General features: G+C 45.1%; 1 protein-coding gene and 1 long non-coding RNA gene across 3 annotated transcripts in view; both read right to left on the reverse strand.

Moving 5' to 3' along the window:
* ap5z1 (adaptor related protein complex 5 subunit zeta 1) overlaps nucleotides 1–19555 on the reverse strand; it is a gene marked incomplete at its 5' end in the record, with an annotated part of 24762 nt that extends 5207 nt beyond the window's left edge. Inside the window, 7 exons of the mRNA XM_042314714.1 lie at nucleotides 12171–12268; nucleotides 12391–12518; nucleotides 14302–14420; nucleotides 15907–16049; nucleotides 17931–18109; nucleotides 18189–18351; nucleotides 19518–19555. Of these exons, the coding sequence (XP_042170648.1) occupies nucleotides 12171–12268; nucleotides 12391–12518; nucleotides 14302–14420; nucleotides 15907–16049; nucleotides 17931–18109; nucleotides 18189–18351; nucleotides 19518–19555 (868 nt within the window). The remainder of the gene's footprint in view (nucleotides 1–12170; nucleotides 12269–12390; nucleotides 12519–14301; nucleotides 14421–15906; nucleotides 16050–17930; nucleotides 18110–18188; nucleotides 18352–19517) is intronic.
* Nucleotides 16578–17526, reverse strand: LOC121844518. Of its 2 annotated transcripts, none has more exons than XR_006082023.1 (3): nucleotides 17322–17526; nucleotides 16789–17257; nucleotides 16578–16756 (listed from the first exon to the last, which is right to left on the reverse strand). It is a non-coding gene; the product is annotated as an uncharacterized LOC121844518 (long non-coding RNA). The 2 variants fall into 2 exon arrangements; XR_006082022.1 differs by having other exon boundaries at nucleotides 16591–16635; nucleotides 16725–17257.
* Nucleotides 19556–20090: the final 535 nt, after the last annotated feature.

Consider the following 20090-nt stretch of genomic DNA (forward strand, 5'->3'; position numbering starts at 1 on the left):
ACAGGTGGGTGTTATGGTGACCAGTGTGATATACCTGCTGGAGCGCGTGCTATAGGTGGGTGCTATGGTGACCAGTGTGATATACCTGCTGGAGCGCGTGCTACATGTGGGTGTTATGGTTATACCTGCTGGAGCGCGTGCTACAGGTGGGTGTTATGGTGACCAGTGTGATATACCTGCTGGAGCGCGTGCTACAGGTGGGTGTTATGGTGACCAGTGTGATATACAGTGCCTTGCGAAAGTATTCGGCCCCCTTGAACTTTGCGACCTTTTGCCACAGTTCAGGCTTCAAACATAAAGATATAAAACTGTATTTTTTTGTGAAGAATCAACAACAAGTGGGACACAATCATGAAGTGGAACGACATTTATTGGATATTTCAAACTTTTTTAATAAATCAAAAACTGAAAAATTGGGTGTGCAAAATTATTCAGTAGTGATGCTAGTCGGGCGGGCGGGTAGTGATCGGTTGAAGAGCATGCATTTAGTTTTACTAGCGTTTAAGAGCAGTTGGAGGCCACGGAAGGAGTGTTGTATGGCATTGAAGCTCGTTTGGAGGTTTGCTAACACAGTGTCCAAAGAAGGGCCAGATGTATACAGAATGGTGTCGTCTGTGTAGAGGTGGATCAGGGAATCACCCGCTGCAAGAACGACATCGTTGATATATACAGAGAAAAGAGTCAGCCCGAGAATTGAACCCTGTGGTACTCCCATAGAGACTGCCAGAGGTCCTCTCTCCTTTTTTGATGTTAGGTTCTTATTATCCAACAATAACTACTCAGAATGAAAGAGAAACATTTCATGCTCTGATCCAGTGGAAACATCATAAAATAGCCCTACCTGATTACCTCTTATCAGTGGTTGACTTGGACTGGAATAGGTTCCGGAACTCATTTTGGGTTCCGGAACTGTTTTATATTCAGGTGTAGGAGCTCAAATCAAATCAAATCAAATTTTATTTGTCACATACACATGGTTAGCAGATGTTAATGCGAGTGTAGCGAAATGCTTGTGCTTCTAGTTCCGACAATGCAGTAATAACGAGCAAGTAATCTAACTAACAATTCCAAAAAAAAACTACTGTCATACACAGTGTAAGGGGATAAAGAATATGTACATAAGGATATATGAATGAGTGATGGTACAGAGCAGCATAGGCAAGATACAGTAGATGATATCGAGTACAGTATATACATATGAGATAAGTATGTAAACCAAGTGGCATAGTTAAAGTGGCTAGTGACATGGCTAACTGGAGAGACGCAATCCGAAGCGGTGCAGCCAGCGGGTTTCTCCACGCATCGCGCCGACAGAAACAAACATCTTTCTGGTAAGAAGAGGGGCGGGGGCGTATGTCTTATGGCCAACGTGACATGGTGTGATGAAAGAAACATACAGGAACTCAAATCCTTCTGTTCACCTGATTTAGAATTCCTCACAATCAAATGTAGACCGCATTATCTACCAAGAGAATTCTCTTCGATTATAATCACAGCCGTATATATCCCCCCCAAGCAGACACATCGATGGCTCTGAACGAACTTTATTTAACTCTCTGCAAACTGGAAACGATTTATCCGGAGGCTGCATTCATTGTAGCTGGGGATTTTAACAAGGCTAATCTGAAAACAAGACTCCCTAAATTTTATCAGCATATCGATTGCGCAACCAGGGGTGGAAAGACCCTGGATCATTGTTACTCTAACTTCCGCGACGCATATAAGGCCCTGCCCCGCCCCCTTTCGGAAAAGCTGACCACGACTCCATTTTGTTGATCCCTGCCTACAGACAGAAACTAAAACAAGAAGCTCCCACGCTGAGGTCTGTCCAACGCTGGTCCGACCAAGCTGACTCCACACTCCAAGACTGCTTCCATCACGTGGACTGGGAGATGTTTCGTATTGCGTCAGACAACAACATTGACGAATACGCTGATACGGTGTGCGAGTTCATTAGAACGTGCGTTGAAGATGTCGTTCCCATAGCAACGATTAAAACATTCCCTAACCAGAAACCGTGGATTGATGGCAGCATTCGTGTGAAACTGAAGGCACGAACCACTGCTTTTAATCAGGGCAAGGTGTCTGGTAACATGACTGAATACAAACAGTGCAGCTATTCCCTCCGCAAGGCTATCAAACAAGCTAAGCGCCAGTACAGAGACAAAGTAGAATCTCAATTCAACGGCTCAGACACAAGAGGTATGTGGCAGGGTCTACAGTCAATCACGGACTACAGGAAGAAACCCAGCCCAGTCACAGACCAGGATGTCTTGCTCCCAGGCAGACTAAATAACTTTTTGCCCGCTTTGAGGACAATACAGTGCCACTGACACGGCCTGCAACGGAAACATGCGGTCTCTCCTTCACTGCAGCCGAAGTGAGTAAGACATTTAAACGTGTTAATCCTCGCAAGGCTGCAGGCCCAGACGGCATCCCCAGCCGCGCCCTCAGAGCATGCGCAGACCAGCTGGCCGGTGTGTTTACGGACATATTCAATCAATCCCTATACCAGTCTGCTGTTCCCACATGCTTCAAGAGGGCCACCATTGTTCCTGTTCCCAAGAAAGCTAAGGTAACTGAGCTAAACGACTACCGCCCCGTAGCACTCACATCCGTCATCATGAAGTGCTTTGAGAGACTAGTCAAGGACCATATCACCTCCACCCTACCTGACACCCTTGACCCACTCCAATTTGCTTACCGCCCAAATAGGTCCACAGACGATGCAATCTCAACCACACTGCACACTGCCCTAACCCATCTGGACAAGAGGAATACCTATGTGAGAATGCTGTTCATCGACTACAGCTCGGCATTCAACACCATAGTACCCTCCAAGCTCGTCATCAAGCTCGAGACCCTGGGTCTCGACCCCGCCCTGTGCAACTGGGTACTGGACTTCCTGACGGGCCGCCCCCAGGTGGTGAGGGTAGGCAACAACATCTCCTCCTCGCTGATCCTCAACACTGGGGCCCCACAAGGGTGCGTTCTGAGCCCTCTCCTGTACTCCCTGTTCACCCACGACTGCGTGGCCATGCACGCCTCCAACTCAATCATCAAGTTTGCGGACGACACAACAGTGGTAGGCTTGATTACCAACAATGATGTAATACATGTATCAAATCAAATCAAATTTTATTTGTCACATACACATGGTTAGCAGATGTTAATGCGAGTGTAGCGAAATGCTTGTGCTTCTAGTTCCGACAATGCAGTAATAACGAGCAAGTAATCTAACTAACAATTCCCAAAAAAACTACTGTCATACACAGTGTAAGGGGATAAAGAATATGTACATAAGGATATATGAATGAGTGATGGTACAGAGCAGCATAGGCAAGATACAGTAGATGATATCGAGTACAGTATATACATATGAGATAAGTATGTAAACCAAGTGGCATAGTTAAAGTGGCTAGTGATACATGTATTACATAAGGATGCAGTCGATGATATAGAGTACAGTATCAACGTATGCATATGAGATGAACAATGTAGGGTAAGTAACATTATATAAGGTAGCATTGTTTAAAGTGGCTAGCGATACATTTACATCATTTCCCATCAATTCCCATGATTAAAGTGGCTGGAGTAGAGTCAGTGTCATTGACAGTGTGTTGGCAGTAGCCACTCAATGTTAGTGGTGGCTGTTTAACAGTCTGATGGCCTTGAGATAGAAGCTGTTTTTCAGTCTCTCGGTCCCAGCTTTGATGCACCTGTACTGACCTCGCCTTCTGGATGGCAGCGGGGTGAACAGGCAGTGGCTCGGGTGGTTGATGTCCTTGATGATCTTTATGGCCTTCCTGTAGCATCGGGTGGTGTAGGTGTCCTGGAGGGCAGGTAGTTTGCCCCCGGTGATGCGTTGTGCAGACCTCACTACCCTCTGGAGAGCCTTACGGTTGAGGGCGGTGCAGTTGCCATACCAGGCGGTGATACAGCCCGCCAGGATGCTCTCGATTGTGCATCTTTAGAAGTTTGTGAGTGCTTTTGGTGACAAGCCGAATTTCTTCAGCCTCCTGAGGTTGAAGAGGCGCTGCTGCGCCTTCCTCACGATGCTGTCTGTGTGAGTGGACCAATTCAGTTTGTCTGTGATGTGTATGCCGAGGAACTTAAAACTTGCTACCCTCTCCACTACTGTTCCATCGATGTGGATAGGGGGTGTTCCCTCTGCTGTTTCCTGAAGTCCACAATCATCTCCTTAGTTTTGTTGACGTTGAGTGTGAGGTTATTTTCCTGACACCACACTCCGAGGGCCCTCACCTCCTCCCAGGTCGTTGTTGGTAATCAAGCCTACCACTGTTGTGTCGTCCGCAAACTTGATGATTGAGTTGGAGGCGTGCATGGCCACGCAGTCGTGGGTGAACAGGGAGTACAGGAGAGGGCTCAGAACGCACCCTTGTGGGGCCCCAGTGTTGAGGATCAGCGGGGAGGAGATGTTGTTGCCTACCCTCACCACCTGGGGATGGCCCGTCAGGAAGTCCAGTACCCAGTTGCACAGGGGCGGGTCGAGACCCAGGGTCTCGAGCTTGATGACGAGCTTGGAGGGTACTATGGTGTTGAATGCCGAGCTGTAGTCGATGAACAGCATTCTCACATAGGTATTCCTCTTGTCCAGATGGGTTAGGGCAGTGTGCAGTGTGGTTGAGATTGCATCGTCTGTGGACCTATTTGGGCGGTAAGCAAATTGGAGTGGGTCAAGGGTGTCAGGTAGGGTGGAGGTGATATGGTCCTTGACTAGTCTCTCAAAGCACTTCATGATGACGGATGTGAGTGCTACGGGGCAGTAGTCGTTTAGCTCAGTTACCTTAGCTTTCTTGGGAACAGGAACAATGGTGGCCCTCTTGAAGCATGTGGGAACAGCAGACTGGTATAGGGATTGATTGAATATGTCCGTAAACACACCGGCCAGCTGGTCTGCGCATGCTCTGAGGGCGCGGCTGGGGATGCCGTCTGGGCCTGCAGCCTTGCGAGGGTTAACACGTTTAAATGTCTTACTCACTTCGGCTGCAGTGAAGGAGAGACCGCATGTTTCCGTTGCAGGCCGTGTCAGTGGCACTGTATTGTCCTCAAAGCGGGCAAAAAAGTTATTTAGTCTGCCTGGGAGCAAGACATCCTGGTCTGTGACTGGGCTGGGTTTCTTCCTGTAGTCCGTGATTGACTGTAGACCCTGCCACATACCTCTTGTGTCTGAGCCGTTGAATTGAGATTCTACTTTGTCTCTGTACTGGCGCTTAGCTTGTTTGATAGCCTTGCGGAGGGAATAGCTGCACTGTTTGTATTCAGTCATGTTACCAGACACCTTGCCCTGATTAAAAGCAGTGGTTCGTGCCTTCAGTTTCACACGAATGCTGCCATCAATCCACGGTTTCTGGTTAGGGAATGTTTTAATCGTTGCTATGGGAACGACATCTTCAACGCACGTTCTAATGAACTCGCACACCGTATCAGCGTATTCGTCAATGTTGTTGTCTGACGCAATACGAAACATCTCCCAGTCCACGTGATGGAAGCAGTCTTTGAGTGTGGAGTCAGCTTGGTCGGACCAGCGTTGGACAGACCTCAGCGTGGGAGCTTCTTGTTTTAGTTTCTGTCTGTAGGCAGGGATCAACAAAATGGAGTCGTGGTCAGCTTTTCCGAAAGGGGGGCGGGGCAGGGCCTTATATGCGTCGCGGAAGTTAGAGTAACAATGATCCAGGGTCTTTCCACCCCTGGTTGTGCAATCGATATGCTGATAAAATTTAGGGAGTCTTGTTTTCAGATTAGCCTTGTTAAAATCCCCACAATACCCCCTAATGACGAAGTGCAAAAAAAGATTTTAGATTTCTTTTCAAAGAGCTCCATAATACTTTTGAGATAATATTCTATAAGAGGAAGAGGAGCTCAAGCAGTAGATCATTGAGATATGAAGACATTATTATCAATTAAAATAAACTCACAAAAATGTACATATGAAAACCATAAGTGGCAGATTGGTAGACACTATGACACTAGACACTATGGAAGACACTATGGAACACAAAGCTTTTACTATCTCATCCTGGAATATACAAGGTCTGAACAGGAACCCAGACTTCATCAAAGAAATGTGAAATACAGACATTGTCATCCTACAAGGGGAGATAAACCATTTCCAGGCCCAGGGACTGTGGAGACCTAAATGCCAGAACGGGACAAGAATCTGACACCCTCAGCACCCAGGGAGACAAACACCTGCCTGGAGGTGACAGCATTCCCTCCACCATATGCCCCCCTAGGCACAACTACGACAACATAACCAACAAAAACGGGTCACAACTCCTGCAGCTTTGTCGCACGCTGGGTCTGTACATAGTCAATGGTACTATAGGCTTCAAGGGGACTCTTACGGTAGGTACACAATTACCTGACCTCATCCCTTGGCAGTAGTACTGTAGACTACTTTATCACTGACCTCAACCCAGAGTCCCTCAGAGCGTTCAGTCAGCCCACTGACACCTCTCTCAGATCACTGCTGAATCACCATCTACTTGAACAGAGCAATACTCAATCATGAGGCATCAAAGCCAAATGAACTGAATAATATTAAGAAATGCTATAGATGGAAGGAAAGTAGTGTAGAAACCTACCAAAAAACGATTAGGCAACAACAAATTCAATCCCTTCTAGACAACTCCCTGGACAAAACATTTCACTGTAATAGTGAAGGTGTAAACTTGGCAGTAGTAAACCTAAACAGTATATTTGACCTTTCAGCTTCCCTATCAAATCTAACGTTTTCAAGCAGACTACCTTAGAAAATGAAAAACAATGACAAATGGTTTGATGAAGAATGCAAAAACCTAAGAAAGAAATTGAGAAAATTGTCCAACCAAAAACATGACATCACAATACCCCATAATGACATCACAATACCCCCTAATGAAATCACAATACCCCATAATGACATCACAATACCCCCTAATGACGAAGCGCAAAAAAAGATTTTAGATTTCTTTTCAAATTTATAAAACTGTAAAATGTAAATAGCATATTTATATACAATACCAGTCAAATGTTTGACCTCCATTTGTTTTGGAAACTGCTGCTACGTTTATTTATTTTAGTTTTTTAATCCCAGGCCCCCGTCTCCGCAGGAGGACTTTTGGTAGGCAGTCATTGTAAATAATTATTTGTTCGTAACTGACTTGACTAGTTAAATAAAGGATAAATAAAATAAATAAATACTCACTGTTTATGATCTATGCATAGTCACTTCACCCCTACCTACATGTACACATTACCTCAACTAGCCTGAACCCTTCACCCCTACCTACATGTACACATTACCTCAACTAACCTGAACCCTCCACCCCTACCTACATGTACCCTTCACCCCTACCTACATGTACCCTTCACCCCTACCTACATGTACACATTACCTCAACTAACCTGTACCCTTCACCCCTACCTACATGTACCCTTCACCCCTACCTACATGTACACATTACCTCAACTAGCCTGAACCCTTCACCCCTACCTACATGTACACATTACCTCAACTAGCCTGAACCCTTCACCCCTACCTACATGTACACATTACCTCAACTAGCCTGTACCCTTCACCCCTACCTACATGTACCCTTCACCCCTACCTACATGTACACATTACCTCAACTAGCCTGAACCCTTCACCCCTACCTACATGTACACATTACCTCAACTAGCCTGAACCCTTCACCCCTACCTACATGTACACATTACCTCAACTAGCCTGAACCCTTCACCCCTACCTACATGTACACATTACCTCAACTAGCCTGAACCCTTCACCCCTACCTACATGTACACATTACCTCAACTAGCCTGAACCCTTCACCCCTACCTACATGTACACATTACCTCAACTAGCCTGAACCCTTCACCCCTACCCATGTACCCTTCAACAGCCTGAACCCCCCTACCTACATGTACCTTAACCTGACCCTTCACCCTACCTACATGTACACATTACCTCAACTAACCTGAACCCTTCACACATTACCTCAACTAACCCCTACCTACATGTACACATTACCTCAACTAGCCTGAACCCTTCACCCCTACCTACATGTACACATTACCTCAACTAGCCTGAACCCTTCACCCCTACCTACATGTACACATTACCTCAACTAACCTGAACCCTCCACCCCTACCTACATGTACCCTTCACCCCTACCTACATGTACCCTTCACCCCTACCTACATGTACACATTACCTCAACTAACCTGTACCCTTCACCCCTACCTACATGTACACATTACCTCAACTAGCCTGAACCCTTCACCCCTACCTACATGTACACATTACCTCAACTAACCTGAACCCTCCACCCCTACCTACATGTACCCTTTACCTACATGTACACATTCACCCTACCTACATGTACATGTACACATTTCACCCCTACCTACATGTACACATTACCTCAACTAACCTGAACCCTTCACCCCTACCTACATGTACCCTTCATCCCTACCTACATGTACACTAGCCTTACCCTTCAACTAGCCTGTACCCTTCACCCCTACCTACATGTACCCTTCACCCTACCTACATGTACACATTACCTCAACTAGCCTGTACCCTTCACCCCTACCTACATGTACACATTACCTCAACTAACCTGAACCCTTCACCCCTACCTACATGTACACATTACCTCAACTAACCTGAACCCTTCACCCCTACCTACATGTACACATTAGTTCAACTAACCTGAACTCTTCACCCCTACCTACATGTACCTTCACCCCTACCTACATGTACCTACTAGCCTGTACCCTTCAGCCCTTAACATGTACCCTCACCTACATGTACACATTACCTCAACTAGCCTGAACCCTTCACCCCTACCTACATGTACACATTACCTCAACTAGCCTGAACCCTTCAGCCCTACCTACATGTACCCTTCACCCCTACCTACATGTACACATTACCTCGACTAGCCCTGAACCCTTCACCCCTACCTACATGTACACATTACCTCAACTAACCTGACCCTTCACCCTACCTACATGTACACCCTACCTCAACTAATGTACCCTTCACCCCTACCTACATGTACACATTACCTCAACTAACCTGAACCCTTCACCCCTACCTACATGTACTAACATGTACCTCAACTAACCTGAACCCTTCACCCTACCTACATGTACACACCTCAACTAACCTGTACCCTTCACCCCTACCTACATGTACACATTACCTCAACTAACCTGAACCCTTCACCCCTACCTACATGTACACATTACCTCAACTAACCTGTACCCTTCACCCCTACCTACATGTACACATTACCTCAACTAACCTGAACCCTTCACCCCTACCTACATGTACACATTACCTCAACTAACCTGTACCCTTCACCCCTACCCCATTACCTCTAACCTGAACCCTTCACCCCTACCTACATGTACCCTTCACCCCTTACATTACCTCAACACCTGAACCCTTCACCCCTACCTACATGTACACATTACCTCAACTAACCTGTACCCTTCACCCCTACCTACATGTACACATTACCTCAACTAACCTGTACCCTTCACCCCTACCTACATGTACACATTACCTCAACTAACCTGTACCCTTCACCCCTACCTACATGTACACATTACCTCAACTAACCTGTACCCTTCACCCCTACCTACATGTACACATTACCTCAACTAACCTGTACCCTTCACCCCTACCTACATGTACACATTACCTCAACTAACCTGTACCCTTCACCCCTACCTACATGTACACATTACCTCAACTAACCTGTACCTTCACCCCTACCCATTCACCCCTACCTACATGTACACATTACCTCAACTAACCTGAACCCTTCACCCCTACCTACATGTAACATTACCTCAACTAACCTGAACCCTTCACCCCTACCTACATGTACACATTACCTCAACTAACCTGAACCCTTCACCCCTACCTACATGTACCCTTCACCCCTACCTACATGTACCCTTCACCCCTACCTACATGTACACCTCAACTAACCTGTACCCTTCACCCCTACCTACATGTACACATTACCTCAACTAACCTGAACCCTTCACCCCTACCTACATGTACACATTACCTCAACTAACCTGAACCCTTCACCCCTACCTACTTGAACCCTTCACCCCTACCTACATGTACACATTACCTCAACTAACCTGAACCCTTCACCCCTACCTACATGTACACATTACCTCAACTAACCTGAACCCTTCACCCCTACCTACATGTACTACCATTACACCTCAACTACCTGAACATGTACCCTTCACCCCTACCTACATGTACACATTACCTCAACTAACCTGTACCCTCCACCCCTACCTACATGTACACATTACTCAACTAACCAACTACCCCTACCTACATGTACACAACCCTTCACCCCTACCTACATGTACACATTACCTCAATAACCTGAACCCTTCACCCCACCCCTACCTACATGTACATCCCTACCTACATGTACACATTACCTCAACTAAGCCTACCCTTCACCCCTACCTACATGTACCCTTCACCCCTACCTACATGTACACATTACCTCAACTAACCTGTACCCTTCACCCCTACCTACATGTACACATTACCTCAACTAACCTGAACCCTTCACCCCTACCTACATGTACACATTACCTCAACTAACCTGTACCCTTCACCCCTACCTACATGTACACATTACCTCAACTAACCTGAACCCTTCACCCCTACCTACATGTACCCTTCACCCCTACCTACATGTACACATTACCTCAACTACCTGTACCCTTCACCCCTACCTACATGTACACATTACCTCAACTAACATGTACCTTCACCCCTACCTTCACCCCTACCTACATGTACACATTACTCTCAACTAACCTGTACCCTTTCCCCTACCTACATGTACACATTACCTCAACTAACCTGAACCCTTCACCCCTACCTACATGTACACATTACCTCAACTAACCTGAACCCTTCACCCCTACCTACATGTACACATTACCTCAACTAACCTGTACCCTTCACCCCTACCTACATGTACACATTACCTCAACTAACCTGTACCCTTCACCCCTACCTACATGTACACATTACCTCAACTAACCTGTACCCTTCACCCCTACCTACATGTACACATTACCTCAACTAACCTGAACCCTTCACCCCTACCTACATGTACACATTACCTCAACTAACCTGAACCCTTCACCCCTACCTACATGTACACATTACCTCAACTAACCTGAACCCTTCACCCTACCTACATGTACACCTCAACTAACCTGTACCCTTCACCCCTACCTACATGTACACATTACCTCAACTAACCACCCTTCACCCCTACCTACATGTACATTACCTCAACTAACCTGAACCCTTCACCCCTACCTACATGTACACATTACCTCAACTAACCTGAACCCTTCACCCCTACCTACATGTACACATTACCTCAACTAACCAACTAACCTGTACACCCTTCACCCTTCCCCTACCTACATGTACACATTACCTCAACTAACCTGTACCCTTCACCCCTACCTACATGTACACATTACCTCAACTAACCAACCCTTCACCCCTACCTACATGTACACATTACCTCAACTAACCTGACCCTTCACCCTTCATGCCCATTACCTCAACTAATGTACCCTTCACCCCTACCTACATGTACACATTACCTCAACTAACCTGAACCCTTCACCCCTACCTACATGTACACATTACCTCAACTAACCTGTACCCTTCACCCTACCTACATGTACACATTACCTCAACTAACCTGTACCCTTCACCCCTACCTACATGTACACATTACTACCTACATGTCAACTAACCTCAACCCTTCACCCCTACCTACATGTACACATTACCTCAACTAACCTGAACCCTTCACCCCTACCTACATGTACACATTACCTCAACTAACCTGAACCCTTCACCCCTACCTACATGTACACATTATAGTAGTGGTATTATAGTATGTACACATTATCTCAACTAACCTGTATGTGTCATGCGGTGTGTGTACTGACCGGTGTATGTGTGATGCGGTGTGTGTACTGACCGGTGTATGTGTGATACGGTGTGTGTACTGACCGGTGTATGTGTGATACGGTGTGTGTACTGACCGGTGTATGTGTGATACGGTGTGTGTACTGACCGGTGTATCTCTGCAGTGTATTTGGGGATGTTGAGCAACAGACTGCTTCTCTCCAACAGCACCAACACCAGCTGGGCCAGCAACCTCTCATCTGATACCACACACACACACACACACACACACACACACACATCTAAGCTGTACTTATATACACAAAATACATGTTTTATCTCTGACTTATTCTGGTTGTAGCCTGTGTGTGTGTGTGTGTGTGTGTTACCGTGGTAACTGTGTTGAAGTAGATGTGCAGCAGAACTGGAACACTTTGAGCTGATTGGATGACTCTGGACCAATCAGCTGCCTCCATCAGCAGGTCATGGAGCACACTCAGTCTGTCCATGGTATCACCTGGGGAGAAATACAGTTATATTACAGTAGTGGCATTACAGTATTGGCATTACAGTAGTGTTATTACAGTATTGGCATTACAGTAGTGTTATTACAGTAGTGTTATTACAGTAGTGTTATTACAGTAGTGTTATTACAGTAGTGTTATTACAGTAGTGTTATTACAGTAGTGTTATTACAGTAGTGTTATTACAGTAGTATTACAGTAGTGGAATTACAGTAGTGGCATTACAGTAGTGGCATTACAGTAGTGGCATTACAGTAGTGGCATTACAGTAGTGGCATTACAGTAGTGGCATTACAGTAGTGGCATTACAGTAGTGGCATTACAGTAGTGGCATTACAGTAGTGGCATTACAGTATTAGAGTAGTGGCATTACAGTAGTGTTATTAAAGTAGTGGCATTACAGTAGTGGCATTACAGTAGTGGCATTACAGTAGTGGCATTACAGTATTAGAGTAGTGGTATTACAGTAGTGGCATTACAGTAGTGTTATTAAAGTAGTGGCATTACAGTAGTGGCATTACAGTAGTGGCATTACAGTATTAGAGTAGTGGTATTACAGTAGTGGCATTACAGTAGTGTTATTAAAGTAGTGGCATTACAGTAGTGGCATTACAGTAGTGGTATTACAGTAGTGGCATTACAGTATTAGAGTAGTGGTATTACAGTAGTGGCATTATAGTATTACAATAGTGGTATTATTGTATTACAGTAGGTGTATTACAGTAGTGGTATTACAGTAGTGGTATTATGGTATTACAGTAGTGGCATTACAGTAGTGGTATTATAGTATTACAATAGTGGTATTATTGTATTACAGTAGGTGTATTACAGTAGTGGTATTACAGTAGTGGCATTACAGTATTAGAGTAGTGGTATTACAGTAGTGGCATTACAGTAGTGGTATTATAGTATTACAATAGTGGTATTATTGTATTACAGTAGGTGTATTACAGTAGTGGCATTACAGTAGTGGTATTATAGTATTACAGTAGTGGCATTACAGTAGTGGTATTATAGTATTACAGTAGTGGCATTACAGTAGGTGTATTACAGTAGGTGTATTATAACATTACAGTAGGTGTATTACAGTAGGTGTATTATAGAATTGCAGTAGGTGTATTACTGTATTACAGTAGGTGTATTATAGCATTACAGTAGGTGTATTACAGTAGGTGTATTATAACATTACAGTAGGTGTATAGTATTACAGTAGTAGTGGTATTACAGTATTACAGTAGTGGTATTACAATATTATAGTAGTGGTATTACAGTAGTAGTAGTATTACAGTAGTAGTGGTATTACAGTAGTAGTGGTATTACAGTATTACAGTAGTAGTGATATTACAGTAGTGGTATTACAGTAGTATTAGTATTACAGTAGTAGTGGTATTATAGCATTACAGTAGTAATATTACAGTAGTGGTATTATAATATTACAGTAGTGGAATTATAGTAGTACAGTAGTAGTGGTATTACAGTTGTACAGTAGTAGTGGTATTACAGTAGTAGTGGTATTACAGTAGTAGTGATATTATAGTAGTGGTATTACAGTAGTAGTGGTATTATATAATTACAGTAGTAATATTACAGTAGTGGTATTATAATATTACAGTAGTGGTATTATAGTATTACAGTAGTAGTGGTATGACAGTAGTAGTGATATTACAGTAGTAGTGGCATTATAGTAGTGGTATTACAGTAGTAGTGGTATTATAGCATTACAGTAGTAATATTACAGTAGTGGTTTTATAATATTACAGTAGTTTGTGACATTACCAGACCCTGCCTCCCCTCTCAACAGGAACAGGAAGAGGCCTCTATGGGCGGGGCTTCGGAAAGCTTCCAGCGATGACAGACCACGCCCCCCTGGCTCAGACACAGGGAAGCATGCAGACCTGAAACGCACAGATCACCATGTTACATTTCTATACTGCTCTGATGTTTCCCTGAAATGCTTCTAGGAACATTGTGTATGTTATTGATTGATTTGTTATTACACCATCTTACAGAGATACTTTACACACATCAACGTAGAATACACTACGTATTTATTGTGTATGTTATTGATTGATTTGTTATTACACCATCTTACAGAGATACTTTACACACATCAACGTAGAATACACTATGTATTTATTGTGTATACAGTTGAACTCGGAAGTTTACATACACTTAGGTTGGATTTTCAAACTATAGTTTTGGCATGTCGGTTAGGACATCTACTTTGTACATGACACAAGTCATTTTTCCAACAATTGTTTACAGACAGATTAATTCACTGTATCACAATTCCAGTGGGTCAGAAGTTTACATACACTAAGTTGACTGTGCCTTTAAACAGCTTGGAAAATTTCAGAGAATTACATGGTTTTAGAAGCTTCTGATTGACTCAGATTATGTCAATTAGCCTATGAATGTACTTTGGTGCGAAAAGTGTACAAAAGTATCTATATCCACAGTAAAACGAGTCCTATATCGACATAACCTGAAAGGCCGCTCAGCAAGGAAGAAGCCACTGCTACAAAACTGCCATATAAAAGCCAGACTATGGTTTGCCACTGCACATGGGGACAAAGATCGTACTTTTTGGAGAAATGTCCTCTGGTCTGATAAAACAAAAATAGAACTGTTTGGCCATAATGACCATCGTTATGTTTGGAGGTAAAAGGGGGAGGCTTGCAAGCCGAAGAACACCATCCCAACCGTGAAGCACGGGGGTGGCAGCATCATGCTTTGCTGCAGGAGGGACTGGTGCACTTCACAAAATAGATGGCATCATGAGGCAGGAAAATTATGTGGATATATTGAAGCAACATCTCAAGACATCAGTCAGGTAGATAAAGCTTGATCGCAAATCATCATATTCCAAAGTTGTGGCAAAATGGCTTAAGGACAACAAAGTCAAGGTATTAGAGTGGCCATCACAAAGCCCTGACCTCAATCCCAGAGAAGATTTGTGGGCGAGCAAGGAGGCCTACAAACCTGACTCAGTTACACCAGCTCTGTCAGGAGGAATGGGCCAAAATTCACCAAACTTACTGTGGGACGTTTGTGGAAGGCTACCTGAAACGTTTGACCCAAGTTAAACAATTTAAAGGCAATGCTACCAAATACTAATTGAGTGATTGCAAACTTCTGACCCACTGGGAATGTGATGAAAGAAATTAAAGCTGAAATAAATAATTGTCTCTACTATTATTCTGGCATTTCACATTCTTAAAATAAAGTGGTGATCCTAACTGACCTAAAACAGGGATTTTTTACTAGGATTAAATGTCAGGAATTGTGGAAAACAGAGTTTAAATGTATTTGGCTAAGGTGTATGTAAACTTCAGAGTTCAACTGTATAAGCATTCTATCTCTACATGTGTGTGTGTGTACCTGAGCTGCAGGGTGAGAGCAGCAGTGAGACAGGGCAAGTCCAGTAGAGAGTGCAGCAGCTCAACTGCAGTCCCAGCCGTGACCAGAGAGGGCAGCACATCCACATAGTCAGATACCAGGCCTGGACTGTCCCACGCTAGGAACTACAACACATCACATAGTCAGATACCAGGCCTGGACTGTCCCACGCTAGGAACTACAACATATCACATAGTCAGATACCTGGCCTGGACTGTCCCACGCTAGGAACTACAACACATCACATAGTCAGATACCAGGCCTGGACTGTCCCACACTAGGAACTACAACACATCACATAGTCAGATACCAGACTAGAAACTAGAACCCAGCATCAGATACCAGACTAGAAACTAGAACCCGGCGTCAGATACCAGACTAGAACCCGGCGTCAGATACCAGACTAGAACCCGGCGTCAGATACCAGACTAGAACCCGGCGCAGATACCAGACAGATACCAGACTAGAACCCGCGCAGATACCAGACTAACAGATACCAGACTAGAACCCGGCGTCAGATACCAGACTAGAACCCAGCGTCAGATACCAGACTAGAACCCGGCGTCAGATACCAGACTAGAACCCGGCGTCAGATACCAGACTAGAACCCAGACTAGAACCCGTCAGATACCAGACTAGAACCCAGCTAGAACCCCAGCGTCAGATACCAGACTAGAACCTAGAACCCTGCGTCAGATACCAGACTAGAACCTAGAACCCTGCGTCAGATACCAGACTAGAACCCAGAACCCTGCGTCAGATACCAGACTAGAACCCAGCGTCAGATACCAGACTAGAACCTAGAACCCTGCGTCAGATACCAGACTAGAACCTAGAACCCTGCGTCAGTTACCAGACTAGAACCCAGCGTCAGATACCAGACCAGAAACTAGAACCCAGCGTTAGATGCCAGACTAAAAACTAGAACCCGGTGTCAGATACCAGACTAGAACCCGGCGTCAGATACCAGACTAGAACCTAGAACCCTGCGTCAGATACCAGACTAGAACCCTGCGTTAGATGCCAGACTAGAACCTAGAACCCGGCGTCAGATACCAGACTAGAACCTAGAACCCTGCATCAGATACCAGACTAGAACCCTGCGTTAGATACCAGACTAGAACCTAGAACCCAGCGTCAGATACCAGACTAGAACCCTGCGTTAGATACCAGACTAGAACCTAGAACCCTGCGTCAGATACCAGACTAGAACCCTGCGTTAGATGCCAGACTATAAACTATACATCAGAGACTGAAAGGTGTCCGGTAGCCAGACACGTTAATACGGTGGGCCAATAATGTGCCTAGAGTGTTATAATGGGGTGTGTGTTACCTTGAGCAGGCTAGGGAAGTAGTGTGTGTTACCTTGAGCAGGCTAGGGAAGTAGTGTGTGTTACCTTGAGCAGGCTAGGGAAGTAGTGTGTGTTACCTTGAGCAGGCTAGGGAAGTAGTGTGTGTAACCTTGAGCAGGCTAGGGAAGTAGTGTGTGTTACCTTGAGCAGGCTAGGGAAGTAGTGTGTGTTACCTTGAGCAGGCTAGGGAAGTAGTGTGTTACCTTGAGCAGGCTAGGGGAAGTAGTGTGTTACCTTGAGCAGGCTAGGGGAAGTAGGTGTGTGTGTTACCTTGAGCAGGCTAGGGAAGTAGTGTGTGTTACCTTGAGCAGGCTAGGGAAGTAGTGTGTGTTACCTTGAGCAGGCTAGGGAAGTAGTGTGTGTTACCTTGAGCAGGCTAGGGAAGTAGTGTGTGTAACCTTGAGCAGGCTAGGGAAGTAGTGTGTGTTACCTTGAGCAGGCTAGGGAAGTAGTGTGTGTTACCTTGAGCAGGCTAGGGAAGTAGTGTGTGTTACCTTGAGCAGGCTAGGGAAGTAGGGTGTGTTACCTTGAGCAGGCTAGGGAAGTAGTGTGTGTTACCTTGAGCAGGCTAGGGAAGTAGTGTGTGTTACCTTGAGCAGGCTAGGGAAGTAGTGTGTGTTACCTTGAGCAGGCTAGGGAAGTAGTGTGTGTTACCTTGAGCAGGCTAGGGAAGTAGTGTGTGTACAGTGGTACAGAGGAGTGGAGCTGCAGCTGATTGGCTCTGATGAAGGACAGCGTCTCGTGGGCCAGATAGGGGTCGTTGAAACACTCTGCTGGGAGAACACCAAACACACATCTCCACACACACTCACTGTCCACCGCTGCAGTCTCCCCTACACACACACACACACACAAACACAGTAAGTACACACTAGCTCTATCCTCCACACGTGCACACACACACCTCCTCACCGTGGTTCAGGTAGAACTGAGCGATGGGCAGGAGGACTCTGCTGCAGGACAGGTCAGAGTTCAGACGGCCGAACAGTGACTTAACACACGGGAACGCACGATACACACACCCTGCATCCTCCACACACACACCGTCCAGGATACGCACCGCCTCCACCAAGCACTGACACACACACACACGCACACGCACACGCACACACACACACACACACACACAAGAGAGAGAGAGGACAGGGTTACTACTGCAGTATAACAGGGTTACTACAGCAGTATAACAGGGTTACTACAGCAGTATAACAGGGTTACTACAGCAGTATAACAGGGTTACTACAGCAGTATAACAGGGTTACTACAGCAGTATGACAGGGTTACTACAGCAGTATGACAGGGTTACTACAGCAGTATGACAGGGTTACTACAGCAGTATGACAGGGTTACTACAGCAGTATGACAGGGTTACTACAGCAGTATGACAGGGTTACTACAGCAGTATGACAGGGTTACTACAGCAGTATGACAGGGTTACTACAGCAGTATGACAGGGTTACTACAGCAGTATGACAGGGTTACTACAGCAGTATGACAGGGTTACTACAGCAGTATGACAGGGTTACTACAGCAGTATGACAGGGTTACTACAGCAGTAGGGTTACTGACAGGGTTACTACAGCAGTATGACAGGGTTACTACAGCAGTATGACAGGGTTACTACAGCAGTATGACAGGGTTACTACAGCAGTATGACAGGGTTACTACAGCAGTATGACAGGGTTACTACAGCAGTATGACAGGGTTACTACAGCAGTATAACAGGGTTACTACAGCAGTATGACAGGGTTACTACAGCAGTATAACAGGGTTACTACAGCAGTATAACAGGGTTACTACAGCAGTATAACAGGGTTACTACAGCAGTATAACAGGGTTACTACAGCAGTATGACAGGGTTACTACAGCAGTATAACAGGGTTACTACAGCAGTATAACAGGGTTACTACAGCAGTATAACAGGGTTACTACAGCAGTATAACAGGGTTACTACAGCAGTATGACAGGGTTACTACAGCAGTATGACAGGGTTACTACAGCAGTATAACAGGGTTACTACAGCAGTATGACAGGGTTACTACAGCAGTATAACAGGGTTACTACAGCAGTATAACAGGGTTACTACAGCAGTATGACAGGGTTACTACAGCAGTATGACAGGGTTACTACAGCAGTATGACAGGGTTACTACAGCAGTATGACAGGGTTACTACAGCAGTATGACAGGGTTACTACAGCAGTATAACTGTGTGTGATTGTAGGGGACAAGTTGTAGCTCACTGCTTTCTGTAGCTCTGTGTCTGTTCTCTTCAGCGCCTCTGAAACAGAAGAAAACAGTCTTTACTGTTCAACACAGGGACACTGGGATTTACAGATTCAACACAGGGACACTGGGATTCACAGATTCAACACAGGGACACTGGGATTTACAGATTCAACACAGGGACACTGGGATTTACAGATTCAACACAGGGACACTGGGATTCACAGATTCAACACAGGGACACTGGGATTTACAGATTCAACACAGGGACACTGGGATTCACAGATTCAACACAGGGACACTGGGATTTACAGATTCAACACAGGGACACTGGGATTTACAGATTCAACACAGGGACACTGGGATTTACAGATTCAACACAGGGACACTGGGATTTACAGATTCAACACAGGGACACTGGGATTTACAGATTCAACACAGGGACACTGGGATTTACAGATTCAACACAGGGACACTGGGATTTACAGATTCAACACAGGGATTTACAGATTCAACACAGGGACATTTGTAACAAATATATTCTTTTGTCAAAGTCGTGTAGGGGTTAGGGTCCATACTGTAGTGTAGGG

This window comes from Oncorhynchus tshawytscha, unplaced genomic scaffold (assembly GCF_018296145.1).
Source record: "Oncorhynchus tshawytscha isolate Ot180627B unplaced genomic scaffold, Otsh_v2.0 Un_contig_105_pilon_pilon, whole genome shotgun sequence".
In the NCBI taxonomy this organism is placed as follows: domain Eukaryota; kingdom Metazoa; phylum Chordata; class Actinopteri; order Salmoniformes; family Salmonidae; genus Oncorhynchus; species Oncorhynchus tshawytscha.